General features: G+C 34.8%; 1 protein-coding gene across 1 annotated transcript in view; it reads right to left on the reverse strand.

The window, feature by feature from the left end:
- Window positions 1-675: 675 nt before the first annotated feature.
- rau (RA domain-containing protein rau) overlaps window positions 676-17001 on the reverse strand; it is a 71755-nt gene continuing 55429 nt past the window's right edge. Inside the window, exons 3-5 of the mRNA XM_073081134.1 lie at window positions 5807-6063; window positions 2489-2666; window positions 676-2162 (exon numbers count right to left, since the gene is read on the reverse strand). Of these exons, the coding sequence (XP_072937235.1) occupies window positions 1857-2162; window positions 2489-2666; window positions 5807-6063 (741 nt within the window). The 3' untranslated portion in view covers window positions 676-1856. The remainder of the gene's footprint in view (window positions 2163-2488; window positions 2667-5806; window positions 6064-17001) is intronic.

A 17001-nucleotide genomic window follows, 5' to 3' on the forward strand; every position in this document is an offset into this window, starting at 1 on the left:
CATAAAGCAACACGATAACCGATGTATTAAAAAGTACTTTAATTCTTCAATAGATGGCAGCATGTTGTAATTCGTTGCAATATTTTGTTTCTCACTCGCACGCTAACGTACACGCTAAGATGCGAGTCAGATACAAAATATGAATAGAACCAATCGCATAGTATTTGCGTCTCTCTCACACTGTTGCATACGGTTAGAGCGAAAGAGATGCATATTAATACAATTTCCTAGTAAGAATTACCTCCTTCATAGTTATGTTACCTGGTACCTGAACATGGTTGATCATTTAAACATGAACGTTTGCAAACAAAAATCTTATGGGATTTTATGGGATCTATTGGAATACTTGTAAAATAAAATAAAAAAAAAAGAATAAAATAATATGAATCTTTTGTTTTTATAGTTTTTTAATGTACATTCAAGTAGTTTTTATGTAACTTGAGTAATTTCATGTTCATCATAAAATGTTATAATTTCCTTTTTTTTACGTCCATTACTGGTGCGTTTACCTTAGCTAATATAACTTTGCAAAATTTGCAAATAACTTCAAGGCGTTGACTAAAACCTGTCATTTTTGTAATAAACACTCATATTTTTTTCCAATCGCCCCATAAGAACTTACCCCATATTACTTCACGAATATACTTAAAGTATTTTAGGAAATCAAAACGCCCATTATATAAGAAAACGTACTTTAATTAATTACTTCATTACAGGTGTTGAAATTATATTCGAAGTGGACAAGGGTTTCCCCGGTTTTCATAAATAAATTAAACATCACAATACATAACAGATAAATATATCTAATTTTATATATTTCGCTTGCCTCTTTGGTTTCTACTAGCTAAATTAAGTAATATAAGGTATCCGACTATTTTTATTTTCATTGACAAAACTGGTTAGTAATTGATATATAAACATTTTACACGATGATTAATAAATATACAATGATTTGTTTATTAACAGTGTACATATGTAGAATATATATTTTTTTTATCAATGTGAGTGCACCCCACAACACACATTCACATTCCTACTATGGGGTGTGCCCATGACCCATGTTCCTACACCTGAAACTAAGTTGCTTTACTGGAGATTGTTAAACTACTACGATTAAATTACTTAACAAAAATAGTCAAATACCAGATTATATCTGGAAGCAAGTCTGCTTACGAACATCAAAGAAACATTTTCTTTACACTGTATAATCTAGAATCTAAACGTATGTTGAATTAGAAACGTAAGCAGACCGCTATCGAATTTATATACACTTTACATTACAACAGATCGTTCAACGATACAAGTACACGCTATTATCGTCATAATACTGTTAAAATAGCCTGCACTTTTCTAAAAAAACAAATGGATGTACCCAATTCCTTAGGGTTTCCCCAAGACACTGCTGGAGCGAGGTGAAACAACGATAGGACTAGAAATATACAATTTTAGTATTTTTGTTTATATTACTATTAAAATATTTTCAAATTACCTTTTACATCTGACATTGAGTACATTTATTTGGGTTTAAAATATATCTAAATCTATATCTGGGTTACATTTCGTTCTGGTGTTATCAAGCCTTTACACGATTTCAAGACAAGGAATTTAATCCATTACCTATAGAGTTCTTCGACTCTATTTTTACAACGCCACCATCGCATCCGTTCTTCACAACTCCTGAGACCCTAATTCCGTGTTTAATCCATAACTTCTTTGGTTTCGCACGTAGAATCACAATCCAGCCCGCGAAATCGTCTATTTACAATTTACACCGTATTTACACTGCACAAACGCTTCACTGTCCGCACTCTCCTGCGGGCCACCGCGGCCCTCAGCCTCACCAACCTGACGGCTAGTCAAATGTAAAGATAGTCATTTTTGGTCTCCTTACAGTAGCTTATGCTCGGGAACTTGTACACTGGGCTGTATCTCCTCTTGTCTCCTTCCGATTCCAAGGAGAGAGCTGAGAGGGCTCGAGAGGGTTCGTCGTCTTCGGGGGTGGGCTCCGGTGGCGGGGGAACGGTCCGGGGGGGCAGCGGGGGCGCGCGGGGGTTGCGGCGCACGCGGAAGTGGCAGTCGCTGTCGGCGGGCCAGGAGCGCTGCACCAGCAGGGGCAGGTCGTCTGGGTGCAGTTTTCGCTCGTATTCTTGGGACGGACTCACCTGGAAATACAAAAATTTATGCGTTACTTAATCTGAAGTCATTTGCTAATAATTTGTCCCTCGTTATTTCCATAAATTACTGATTTTATCGTATTTGTAGAAAGAACACTGATTAATTAACTTCCAAGCTCTATAAAAAATAGAGTAAACAACAATTAAACTAAACTAAAAAACCTACTGAAACTGACTTCCCAAATTTTCCTAAAACCTCAGCAGCAGTGCACGGTCTAAGCCTTTGCCTAGTGTGGGAGAGACCCATGCCAATAGTAGCATATAAAAAAGTTTTCAATCAGTCAAATTATCAAAACAGCAAATCCAGTGCCTACCTCATAGAGCGAAAACCTCTCGACACCCTCGGTGGAGTCGTAGCAGTGTAGCAGGATAGCCAGCAGCTCGTCTGCCGTGGTCCTCTCGCTGGTCAGCAGACACTTGTACTGCGACGAGGACATAAGGGCCGAGTCATAGATCTTCACCAGACCGCCCGGCCTCATCTGGAGGGAAAACCTGTAATAAAGAAAAGGAACATGAAACTGAACTAATAAATGTTAGTGACATGAGAAATATTGTTTTAGCTTTTCGCAATTGTAGAGAGGGTACTATAGGATATACGTAACTTATTGATGAACTAAAAAAATATTCTTCATTCTTCACTATCATTATGCCGCTTAAGGTATGTTTGCACTACACAAGAAATAGTAAAAGAAACTCCGAACCATACACTACTATTACATGTATTACAACTTAACAATTTTATCAAAGCAATATAAACTATATTTACAGTTTTAAATATGTTAGATTCCAAATACTATTACGTTTATAATAAAGCATTGTTCATAGCGATGTTCATAATTGTATAATACAGAAAAACATGTAATGCTCATAATGTTATGCTCGTAAGCACAGACGTAAATGACCGTCGTCCTATTTTAGAGACCTCATAAATAGCCGTCAACTCCTTAAACGGAGATAACTTCACAACCAGACGCTATCAACATCCTTCCAATATCTGCTGACGTACCGAGCGTACTCTCCTACGTCACAATTCCTGTTATTCTATAAATAATTCCCCGATAGCATTGTATTACGTGAACGGGTAAAGGGCGAATGTCGTAGTAGATTATTATAGTTATTGTTTACAAATATTGTACTTTTCGTGAAACTTGCGTTTCTTAAGGCTAATTTGTTCATCAGTTGCGGTCACCAACATACGTACACAAATGCGATGTCTAAGGCAAAAACATTTTTATAGTAAGACCATTATCTAGCAGTGGATTTTGAAATATTGACGATAATTTATAATACATTTTTTTTTATTATAATATTATTTTACAGAAAAAATAAAATTTAGTTACCGCATACTCTACCTGTGATAGTCGTCCACTTGATATAATACAATGACATAGAGGAGCGGCACGTGTCACTCACGTCCTAACGTGATAGGGCGACGAAAAGCCAAAAATACCTTATCACGAGCCAAAGAGAACAAAACAGTACAGAAGCGTCCCGGCGGACCACCGGCTAGTCGCTGGAAAAAGACACACTTCTGTCCCTTTTTTTTGTCCCTTTTTCTGTCCCCTTTCCGGCCGCGCTATTCCCGTACCGTAAACACACTAGCAATAAAAACTTTTAAAAGATCTTCTAAAGATCGAGAGCCCTTTATTGACCATATGGATCGTGTTTCTACGTTTGTTGACAGTCCAAATTGTGTATGGCGGCAGTTTTACAAGGTGTAATAATGTGTTATTGTGTTGGATTTAATTTATGAGGGATAGCAATGAAATGAATTTATTCGCATGTTAAGTGTGTGATACCCCCCACTGAGATATATTTATATTTTTTTAAATTAATACTATATAGATACATTTTACCATACATACCATACATTCGTACAGGTACCTATAGGTTACAATTAATATTTGTAGTTAAATCCCGAAATCTATTATTGATTTTCTTCCTTTTCAATTTAAAACAAATGTTAAGTGTGTAGAATAGAATGTAGAATTTATCATATTTACCGCGTCTTAGAATATTTTGTAGTCATTTGGTTTAAGTAAAATAGGTCATATGCAATTCGCAACTAGGCCGAAATGTAAATGTCGCAAAACTTAAATGTTGTGTAAGCATGTCTATGGCATCCACAACATCCTAAGCTAAGAGCCCTACTATTGAATAGTGATAGTAAGAACGTTTATTTACTTCCAAATTAACTATTATTATGCCCAAAATTACACTCAATAAACAGTGTTATTAACTCTTATTATGCAAATACAAATACAAAACGAGTAATGAACTCTTATAATGACAGACAAGCTGCAGACACGCGAAACAATGAGGTCGTGACCTTAGTGAGGTATTCGACTATTGTTCCATTTTGATATCCTACATATTGCAATATTACATACTGCTACGACTTAGTGATATTGCTAGAAAAATATACAGAGAATATTATAGAACTCTGTAACACCATCATCTAAGTGAACAGTAATATGGCAGCGCCTAACACTGCTGTAATTAGGCAGAAATATGTGTGTCTTATAAAATCATGGATATTTATGTAAGCAGTCGCAACTTATCCCTTGATCCCAGCAGGGATCAATTAACTGCAGGTGGGATGCGGGCTCATGCTACTTTAACTGCATAAAAACTACGTCACGCGTTCTTGTGACATCCAGCGTATGAGATAATTTTCACAGGTAAATTTTGACACTGTCTCAAGTATATGTGAACTCTACATTGGTCCTCCTGCTCTACATTGGTCAATACAGTAGCCCTAAATTAATTAATATCGTAGACAATTGTTTTTCATAGACTAACTTATACGTATTGGATATCTAATATCCTATCTAATTAGCCTATCAATTTTATAATACACATAATAATACCTTACCATATATCTCATAAAATAAAAATGCAAAGGCTTTCTTTGAATGTACTTAATCTGAAGGTATGATGTTTAAAGTTGTTTAAATTGGCTTAATTCTCCTATAACCATGCCTAGCCGTAATACACGAGTGAAATATGACACCAAATCGACGCTTTTTAAGAAGACAAAGAAAACAATTTGGCATTTAAAAGCGCCGGAACGCCGTATGCGCGAGATCTGCCGTCGGAAGCCGGTTTAAAGTTTCTACGTGGCTTTGTATCCACGACCCATTTCTTGAACAGACTGCGTGTCTGTTTTCCGCTTTAAAAAAAGAAGAACAGCGCTAATGACAAGGCATTACTGCATGCATTTATCAATAAATTAAAACTAATACTAATAAAATTAAAGCTAATACGCCCTAAAACCGTTACACTCCTCAGTAGGGTGAAAATATTACACGTAAATAATCGTAGGTGTTGTTATAAAATTTATGCACTTCATTAACTCGGTCAAGTAAGTAGATTAAAAGATATAGCATTATCCTTGACATTATTACCTATCTTTGCAAAACCGTATTACATTCAATATTTTTAATTCCTCATTACTAATCCTATGGTTCTTTATAAAATTTAAAATAATTTTATAAATTTTAAAATTTAACAATAATAACAATTTTTCGCCATTTTTTTAATATGTTGATGATTATTTTTGGGCTAAATTATTTACGAGACAGGTACCAACTGGGAAATCGTTTTCTTAGTAGTATAAAATAGCTACTCACTTCGAATATCCTTTAGGATGACACGCCTGCAGAGCTGCAGGCCTGGCATCGTCATCCAAAACCAGGGTGGTCCGTAACCCAGCAGCGCGTACCCGCACCTCCATGCTGAGGTAGAACAGGCGAGGGTCCCGGTGCCTCATGCGGAACTTCCCCAAGAGCGTCGCCACCACCTCCCTGGCCCGGGTGCCCCACGTCACCGACAGGGTCTTGTATTCGATGTCCGGGCGAAGGCACCGCGCGTACACTTTTATCGTTGTCTGTGGAGAAAAATGATTATCAGTAAAATAACATGGGACTTCAATAAAATTACGTAAATTACGCATTTTAAGAAAGTTGATGTTAATAAAAAGCTAAAGTAGCTTTTCCACAATAGCAAATATGCGCTGGCAATAAGATAATAAGTTACCAAACAATAAGACACAACTACTTATGTAATATTTGGACGGCCCAATAATGACGAATTAATAAATACCCGTCGGGGGTCGGTTTATCCCTTAATAATTTATCATATAACAAAAAAGATTACCGCTACGTGCCGTAGATACGAACAATATAAATATAAAGTATAATCTTGACAATTATGGTTTATTTGCTTGCATTCACATTTTTTATACGCTTAAATTTATCAAATTTCAAACAAAGTCAATTTTGGGAGTGACAAAGATAATTGCAAGCCATTACGTTTAGTCATATTGATATCTAAAACACAATGATTTTGAGTGCCGTATACATTCAAGTACACTTCTGCATAGCTACAGCAAGCACACAATCACACAATACTGGTTACAATTCTCCCACGACGGCGGTGAGACAGAAGAATCGGCGGGTACGAGGCAAGCGACACACTTTCAAACCGAGTTTCCTTTGCGGCCAGGATTGTCCGACCACAATTGACCCTCAATAGTCACAGTACTGAAATGCTACTATAGATTGGATTCCAATAAGACTCGAAGTTGTACGGGACACTAAACATAACTTGCGCAACAAACGAATCAAACGTTTCATCAAAGGAAACATAGCAATCGTAGGAAATAGAAGATGAAAATTAGAATACATTGACCACAAATCACTTTACGACACTTTACGGCCTTATAAAACATTGCTCAACGTATCAGAATGCAAGGATTGCAGAAAATCAGGTTCCCACGCGCCGTACCTTGCGAACTTGAAACGCATTATATAGAAATTTAATCACCCATTAATGTCACAAACACACCTAAATGACCATTTAAAGAAGGATAATTTGTTTTAACGACTGCGGAAGATGACAAATAGGTAGCTAACTCACGTGAATATTATGGGGATGGAATGCTAGACGCATTCGCGGAGCGGGAACCGGCGCCGCCATGACGCGTGCGCACGAGTCGACGCGCTGTCGCAACTGACTGCGGAAACGCTCAGCCCTTATACAAAGGGTAAGCTGATATATCCACCCACCTGCTGCGCCCAGTGACACGCAGGAAGTCGTTCACGCGCTACCGATCGATAGCCCTATGCAAATTGATGAGTGATTTCTCGATTTTCATACGTTGCCAAATTTCAAACGCAAATCGTCAACAACAAATATTTTTTTATATATCCAAAACTAACGCAATTGATGTATGTGTTGAGAGGCTGGAACTAAAATCGAACATTACTTAAATATTTAAATACATACTTAGGTCAATTTTCTAAAAAAAGAAAAACTGCTCCTCTTTATAACTTATCATGACGCGATTGCCAATTTCCTTAACAGCACATAGTAATAACATTGCATATGAGCGAATAAAAACAATTTTTACTTGTAATATTTGCCAGCAGGATATTATAATCTGTTGTCACGCCCCTGCTTGATAACTTCATATTCAAATCCGGAATATGAACTATATCTGTATCCACATCCGCTGGCACGCTTCATCCATTGCATCAGAGTCCGGAATCATGATATTAGGGAAATGAGTTAAAAAGTAAATTACCAGGAAATAGTCCGTGTCCCCTGGGCGCGCCCATAAAATGTATTCTTGCAAGTTTCCGCAACGTAAGAACAAGCTCTCATCCTAACATGTATGTATTTCTATATTCACTTCTAATAGGTGTTTCTTCGGTGTACAATTGTACTTTATTTTGACATATTCTATTGTACTATTTACCAAACATCAGGAATAATTAAACAAATCACCTTGACACTTCTTTCAACTACAGTTTTAACCGCAAGACCATAAAAATGTAGTAGATTATTAGTACTTGACTTATTACCAGCATCTATACTTAAAATCGTAATTATGAGATTGGCTAATTTACGGTTGTTTGCCATCAGGTGGCAGCTGCAGTTCACCTGTACACCACACTGTGTTATTAGAGTATCTGGTCACTAGGTATTGATTGCAACACCATTATCTCATCGACGCATATCGTGACTGGAAACTGCTAAAGCTGCAATTTAGTAATGACTGTACCCACTGTGAAAGAGTGAGCGAATTCCCGTTAAAGATGATAACTATTCCACTTAAAAAGTACATACGTCCGAACATAGAATCTCTTTTTTTTTTGAGGTTGGTTGAAAATGTATTAGTATACTTTAGCATATGCATGTGAATCACTGCGGAAATTCAAGCGAATGATCGTGGGAGATCTTTTCAATATAAAAATAAACAAATATGTATCTAAACACATAAAAAGGGAATACTAATAAAATATTCAAATCATAGTAGGTAAAGATACTACGATACAATTTTAATAGGTTTATAGTTAAGAGTATATATTACGTAACACCATTTATTATCGCAACTAGTTGTAGTGATACAAATCAAATAACAGGAAATTTGAAATAAGCCATAAATATTAATTAACATCTTTGCATAATCCCGCTTCCAATATTTGTGTAAATGCGAGTATTTCAAATTTGTAATATTCTATTTCAAGTATTTCTAACATTAATAACGATTATTGGACGAGTTCATCACGGAAATTAAAACTATTAAAATAAGGAACGATCGAGGTAATCATTCCTCATTAAGTCATAATTATGTAATGGTCATAAAATCACCCCAAGTATGTCGAAAATAATAAGTGTACCGCTATCATCTGTAATTCGATTTACAAACCACAACAAGCACTTAAACGATTTATTACGATAAACATAAAATTAAGTAATCTACTCTAGCATCCAATCAATGGTATGAAAGTGCGAAGTGTGAAGAGATTCCTTTACATTCCTGCGCCGCACGAGGCAACGGTACACATAGAAGCGCCGAGAGAAATATAAACTTAATGAAAGAAAGTACCGGTAAAAGTGGACATCTTTCGTGAAGACGCTGGAATGACTGGTCGGAGGAAACGCAAAAACGACGGCCGGACGAGAAAGGAATGCGCTGCCTGCCGACCATTGAGCTGAGCATCCTCACTAACATATCTCTGATTACAGGAAACAAATGAGACCATAAACATGACTGTTTTACTCCTAAAGATTCCACATCAAAAGGTGAAACTATTTGGTAAATGGAGAATTAGCAATAGGATCCTTTGTTTAACCACAATAAAGTAATTGAAACGTAACGATCCTCTTTATGGTTCACATTTAGATCCAGAAAGAAAATATGATTTATTTTTTATAAAAAGCTATTGATAATAACTCACTAAACCTTTTACGTAGGTATGTGCTTGATTAATACATAACATAATTATTAAATACAAAAATATTTTTTTAATTAAGGAAGTATACGACTGAATCAAATAAATTTAGATATTTTTTATTAAATTGTGATAGAACGAACTTGCTGTTTGAGTTTTTCTGTGTAGTAATTTTATACAAGCTGCTTTTAATTTTTTACAACAGCATCTATTATTACGATAACATTTAATGAAAAAGTAAAGTTTAACAAATGGAAAATATTACTTTACCTGTCATAAAATTTAGTTTCATGTTGTAAAATTAAGTTTTCGAAACTTAATTTAGTAAAACCAACCAAGCGACCAATATTTTTGTTGTACACAATTTAACACATTTTTATGAACCCCAGGGGTTCACGGATGGACTGCTTCGCTTCCCGCTTCCTGAGAGCCCTCAATCAGATCGTTTTCAAGCCCTTCAACCCGGCGCCTTGTAATTTGCGTCCGCCGCCGCGTCTCGATACGCACGTGCGCATGCGACGCGCTGCGCTTGAGTCTTTGACCTGTTGTCGTAGTTCCGCGTGGTTTGCATAGATGGCGTTAGTTGTATAGTTAAATTCTGAATTGCGTCAAGGTTAGTTAAGTAGCGTATTTACTATCAAGTTATAGAGTTTTTTAAGTAATTATAATATGTTTGTTTTTATATTATGTATTTAATTATGAAAATGTACTTGTTCAAGAGTAACTTAAAAATAATTTTGATAATTACCGCTTCGCTTGTTTTTGCTATAGCGACGAATAGGAGTAAGCAACTATAGCGACATTAATTAATTAATTTAATCATATAACTAATTTTACAGTGAGTTGTTTTTTCTAACTTTGTTCAATAAGAACATAATTATGTAGGTGTCGTAGGTACAATTCCTCAATGCGACTTATTTATAAGGATGAGTGGCAACTCAACGACTCATATTCTTATTACGTTACGCGTTCAGATAAAGCAATTGAGTGTTAATGTGCTTTACTGACCTCCTAACTCATAACTTATGCAACTTTTGTCACGGAACAAACTCATCTTTAATTTATACGTAAGTACTTAAGTGATAAACCTTTATTACTTATAATAATTATTATTTAATACAAGTAAGTAACGCAATATAGAGGAAGAGCAAAGGATAGTAACAAGAATACATGCAACCTAATCTGAAACAAATTGTGTGTTCTAAGAAGACTAGGTTCAACTTAAGTCTCCTACTGCACCTTCTACTATTACTAGTATTTGCTACTACTAACTACTAACTACCACTATTTACTTTACCGTTACAATACAACTAAGTGAAGTTTGTAATGCACTTACTTTTTCTATAATAGCAAAAAAGTAAGTCTGGTAAGTCACCGTCGCCTTGCCCAACGAGTTCTTACTTTCAACCATTAGATCGCAGCTGCCTATTAACTTTAAGGAGGCTAATCGCCACGGGTCAGCCCTAGAGCTGAGAACATTGATTATCCCCATATCAAAGGAAATTATGTCATGCGTTTTAAACATAATTTCCATAATAGTACGGTCACTCATATAACTTTATTTCAACGTGACAAGGTTGAGTATTGAGTATTACTTTAACAAAGTGGATGAAATCGCAGGGTTAAATGTCGGATGATGACTACCGTGAACTTAGTTTTATTGCGACAGCACGTTTAGTCTGAACATTTTGGCGAAAAAGGTCAGGACAGCTTTTCAGAACTATAACGTGACGTTATTATGACATAACGTTAATCTAACGCTAATCTCTAGTTATGGGGATCCAGATCATTAACATTTTGAAAATACGTGATTGTTTAGATAGATACATAGTAAATAGCATTATTTTAATATAACATATTTTCACCCAAATACCTACATTAGCTGCAGTTCTCAAAAAATCAATAAGTTATTATTAGTAACTAAGTCATTACCGATTGATTAAGTTTTAAGTTAAGCAAATTTTACTACAAAGTGAATGATTGACGGAGCGCATGACAGGGAAGTCCTGGATATAAAGTTACACGAACGGATTCATTTCATACATTTCTCTTTAGGCTTTAGGTATAGTGTTTTTCAGTTCAGCAAAAGAGAATGCAGCCCACTAAATAAGTCATACCTAAGTACCGCCTATAGATGTCTTTAAAGAACCCCAAATAGAATTGAACATGAGTTTTTGTGAAATACGAGTAACAGTAAAAAGTTCTTACTTAACTAAAATTAGTATTGTACCTTAAAAGGTTTACGACAAAGTACCTAAAACTACAAATTAATCAAAAAACATTTTTTACACTCGCATACAAATTGATATAGAACATAAAATATTCAAAACATCCTCCTCCTGTGCTTTGATACTAAAAGGTACCTGCTCAAATTGGTGCCCTAACCCTTTTTTCATAGCACTTTGTCAAAACCACTCCAATTTAATGTTTTAAAACATTTAATCGCATTAGTTCAACTATATTTACACACATCAGAAATATACTAGACAGGACGCCACTAAATTGGGTGAATGAGGTGTGACGCCGTCCCGGAAACTAGTGTTGTAATAATTTCACTTACATTTTGAACTTTACAGCTATAACAATACAGATGAGAAGTAGCCGGTAGTCCATAAATTAATATGCACAATAGTATAAGAATTTCACCCTTATTTTAATGGAAATAGGGACTAAACGTTCATAGTTTATGGGATAGGAAAGAGTTTGACTTAATATAAGCATCCGGTGTCATTCAGATCTGGAACTAATTATTCGTATTAGAGAAACAGAAGCGTACGAACAAATTGCAGCAAGCGCTCGGTCTATGATCAGGAAATCGACGATTACAGGGTATTGTCTGTTTAACATCCTATGATCATTTAATTGTTGCTATATTTAGCTCCTACCTACCAGTATCATTGCCAATGATATTGCCTATCTTAGCTTTTATAAAGGTTGATTTAGGCAAGTAGGTTAAATAAAAATACTAACTTTAAAATTTTCCTACTCCCTAACTATATTGGCACACTTTTCATGTCCTACAATTGATCCATTGTTGCTTTATTCAAATTGGTAAACAATTCTTACTTTAGGTTTAAACATATTATAACTAATCATTACAGAATTTATCTTTAACTTTTAAAATATTTTCAACATTTCGAACTGCAATCGCCAATATTCTATTATGTAGAGTCGTAGAGAATTACCTACACATTATTATGATATCTCTAGACTTGTGAACAATTAATAACTCTTTAGAAATGCGGACAGGTGGAAAAATAAGGAAGGCTGCAATAATTAGCGGTAATTGGCGGAAAATCAACGGAAGTACTCGCACGGAAATGACGCGTCAGCTATTATTTGTCCACGCACGCTTGGATGTCCACTGTTTACTACTATTTGACTATATACCTATCATTACATAACTTGGAAAGAAAATTACATTATTACCTAAATGTAGATCCGGAAAAAATCATAACTCAAATCGGAAAGTACTGCCAAAACTTCAAACAGCTTAAAAATAATCGATTCCCTTTTGTTAAATGCAAAGATTGTCTCTATTTAGTATTAAACATTTATTTTTGTAATGATACAAGAACAACTAAAAGGAAGTTAAGTATAAAGGTATTTACTTACCACTTACATGAGTACTTATTGTTGTTATAATAAAAGAAGTGCTAAACGCTACTGACTTCTGGTTTGATGTTTGTGATAATGGCAATGCATACCTTATACATAGATACATAAGATACTTCCATGAATTGAAAGTTAGGATTATTAAGGCGTGTGGTCGACCTCAGATACATATAAGTCCAATCATAAGTCAGTTTGATTACACATAAGCGGTAATGACCTCTTGCCATCAGATGGAATATATGTCATTTGCTATTTCAATTTTGTAAAAAAATACATTAAGCTAAGTATAGCATAAAAATATAGCGCCAATCAAATAAAGGCAAGGTTTAGAAAATATCTATTTTTATGATATAACCATGAGGCAATGACTATTAAGAAGAAATTCCAACATGAAAGGTTTTTACGATTGGATTCCAAAAAGCCCACCGCTATGCCCTGATACCTCAATGTTATTCCAGTTGCCACCATTTGTGACGAATGTGTGATAAAATGTCCGGAAAAAGATATTACAATTATAGACTGGCTCAGTTAAAAAACAGAACTTACAACTGTAATTATGGATATTGTAATTTGACATCAAGAAGGTCCTTCGGGAATTTTAGTCCTTAAGTCACTATGCTATTTTTGTTATATTTTACAGAAGTTAATAATGGATTAATGAAATAAAAAAAAATAGTACATTTCCTTAAAGCTTCTTAAATTGAGATCTCATATACCTACCTATTTAATTAAAAAAATTGATAATAGAACAATAATTTAAAGTTATAGTTCCCCCTATACAAGCTTGGGTACGTACAGGGTGGCGTCACATCTGTAAGCATTTAAAATATTCAAACAAATCTCTTAGCAAGTCACCACGACCACGCACCCTCATTCATACACATACGGTATGATAAGCGACAATTAAGAAAAAAATACAATTATTCAGCTGCCTTACGAACCTTACAACTTCTTACCAATGTAGGCGTACTCGTTTTATAGCAGAGGTTGTCAACGCTAATTTATTACTACGACTAAATATGTCTTGTATCTGTCCTTAAAACTATGGAAATTACCGACAATGTTTTGACAAGGATTGGAGGTTTTTACAATGCTGTTTACCAGATATCAATATAATCTCATTTAAAATTAAAAAAAAATATTTACTTTTGCTCTTAATCTCATAAATGTTCTTTATCCTATTGAGATTATGTGACGACAGACAAAATATTATTATGTTACTTAATAACATTCTCCGCCTATCAAATTTAAATAGAGGTGTAAAGCTGATAATTTTTCAGTTCAATTATTCTTTGTTAATAATTTGCAGTAAATATTTTGGTATGTTACTCTACAGTATTGTCAAACACATTATCTTACTTAAATATAATTATTAACTTTAACCAAAGGTTGCACATCCCTGTCATAGCCCAAGAGCCGCATGCTCATCTCGTCACGACACAAACACGTAAAGAGTTGACAAAAAGTGAGCGCACGTGCTACTGGCAGCACCAGGTGCACAGGAAGTGGGTAGAGTATGGAAGATGAGTGTTCGTACAATGTGCCGGCCTTATCCTTAGTGCTTTAAGGATGTATGAAGAACGAACGAGATTAGATATTGAGTTACGGTTTGTTTTGGAAGGTGATTATTAGGTTTATCTTAATAGGAGTTTATTATAGATTTATTTTTAGAAGCGTTAGCAGTCTTAAACTGAAATAAACTTCATGACGTCTATGAAATTCATGACGTCATGAAGTCATGAACGGATTTTTTTATTTATTTCTCTCGATATCGCTCTGGAATTAAAGTAGTGCCCTCACCATAAAATATAATTCTGCTCCTTTGTAACACTCACCATCCACTCACAATATTTTAAGTCCATAAATAGTTCTTCTAGTACTATTTTATTTCTGAGTCAAACCGTACACCTTCATAAAAATACTTAAATAAATATATTTTTATTATTAATGACTTATTGTGTATTTTTAGCCTTCACGATATGACAATAGTTGTATTTTATTTAAGATATCAATACACAAATTAACCCTAAAACAGAAGAGCGGAAGACAGACAGTCGTAGAAAGATCACATTTCGCCACCGCCGGCCCACATCGCATCACACTGTCGAGTGGAATCGTTTAAGTTATTTATTGACTTTTAACGGGATTTATGGACCATCTGATCTGGTGGACTACTTACGAAATAATACATCATATGATGCATAGTTCGAGTTCTTTGTTCAGTCTATTTTTTGTGTGTTCACCAATTGACTTATTTATAATTATCTTCTATTTCGATTGCGGCGCGCAAGTGTATTGATAAATCACTTGGTACTTGTTTCAACTTTCAACCTATGAGACAGATATTTCAATAATTATTAATTTACGTGTCTTCATACGCATCTACAGCTCCTATATCATGAAATCTAAGTACTTGTGCAAAACATTAATAGAACTATTTACATTATCTGTAAAGTCATTAAAACTATAAATGTGCCATTAATTTGAAGGATAATGATTAACTATTAATGTGATATTAAGCGTTTGATGTAATTACGTCACATTGTAATGATAACGAGTCTACTGTCGGCGTAAGAGACCACCAAGGAATACGAGGGTCGTGTGTACTTTACACGTCACAAAGTAACATACAAAAAGTTTATACAACGAAATTACTAAAAGAAATGAAGCGATTATAGCTTCGGAGCTATTTCAGCCCACTTATGGTTTACTAAATTATCTTTGTTTCTAGTTATAATATAAGTATGTAGCTACAGTCTACACAATATACAGTTCAGATCAAAATCAGTTTTGTCAATAAAATCGGACCTAAGTTAAAGTTTATACCACTTTTTTGTACATTAAATATGTCAGTCTCAAACTAAAACACATTGACGTATATAAGTCAATCTGGAGGTGCAAACATAATTGTCCAATTAGGTCCTACCTCAACGTTTGCCGTGGCCCGAGTGGAACGTGCTTCATTAAGTTCATTATCACCCAGTGGCTTGTACTTTTCAACCGAAAACGTGTGGACCTTGTGTACAGTTTGCTTAAAATCTACAAAAGTTTCCTTCATATTAGTAGGTATAAATTGCCGATACACCTACATTCCTTCCTAACGAATAAAATCTTGTAATTCTACAGCGAATAGCATATTATGTTTTAGTTTACAACACATACTTACCGTGTATACATATGGTAATGTTGGAGAAATCTATCTGCCTAATTAATGTAAAATATTTAACGTAAATAATAATTACAGGCACTCCAAATAGGCCTAATTAGATGTAACAATGCTTACCAGAAACCAAATCAAGAATAAGTATAAAAACAAGAACAAGAACATATAAGTCTTAGAACAAGAGTACTCCAATTAGAACATTTTCAGAACAAATAATCTCAAATGGGTCCAATTGCACTCGTATAATTAGAAATGCCGAGTATATTCCACATATTCCGTACACCTTTTACATGCAACATATATGTGTACCAACAGCTAGAGAGAACAAGGCACACAAAAAGCAGTTTGGAGCAATTGTATCCAATAACCAATGTTTGCCAAGTGGCTCGTCGGCCGCGTGTCCAATTATCGCCCAGCTGCCTAATTGACGGCCCGAGGAACGGTCATTCAATTTTTGTTTATTCAACGTAGGGTTGGTCTTGGCACTTCTAGGAACTAAGATTCTATTTTATTATCGTGAAGTTGTATGTTTTAAGAAAATCCATTGTGCGAAGATTGTTTTAGGTTTCAGCATAGGTTGTTGAACAATTAATATATGCAGGAAAGTTTATTAAGCTACTTTACCAGACACAGGTATGTTATATTAATGTAGAGAGTACCTATTTTAAATTTATAGATACTGTCATCGGCATATGAAGATTTGGATCTACTTATTAATCCAGTCTGGAAAACGTATACCCGAATACAATTCAATAAATAAAATTTAATAAAATGAATTCAAGTAAAAACCATTACTTATATATTATCA

The sequence above is a fragment of the Epargyreus clarus genome, unplaced genomic scaffold (genome assembly GCF_041222505.1).
Source record: "Epargyreus clarus isolate Ecla_fem2 unplaced genomic scaffold, WU_Ecla_fem_2.2 ptg000015l, whole genome shotgun sequence".
Classification (NCBI taxonomy): Eukaryota; Metazoa; Arthropoda; class Insecta; order Lepidoptera; family Hesperiidae; genus Epargyreus; species Epargyreus clarus.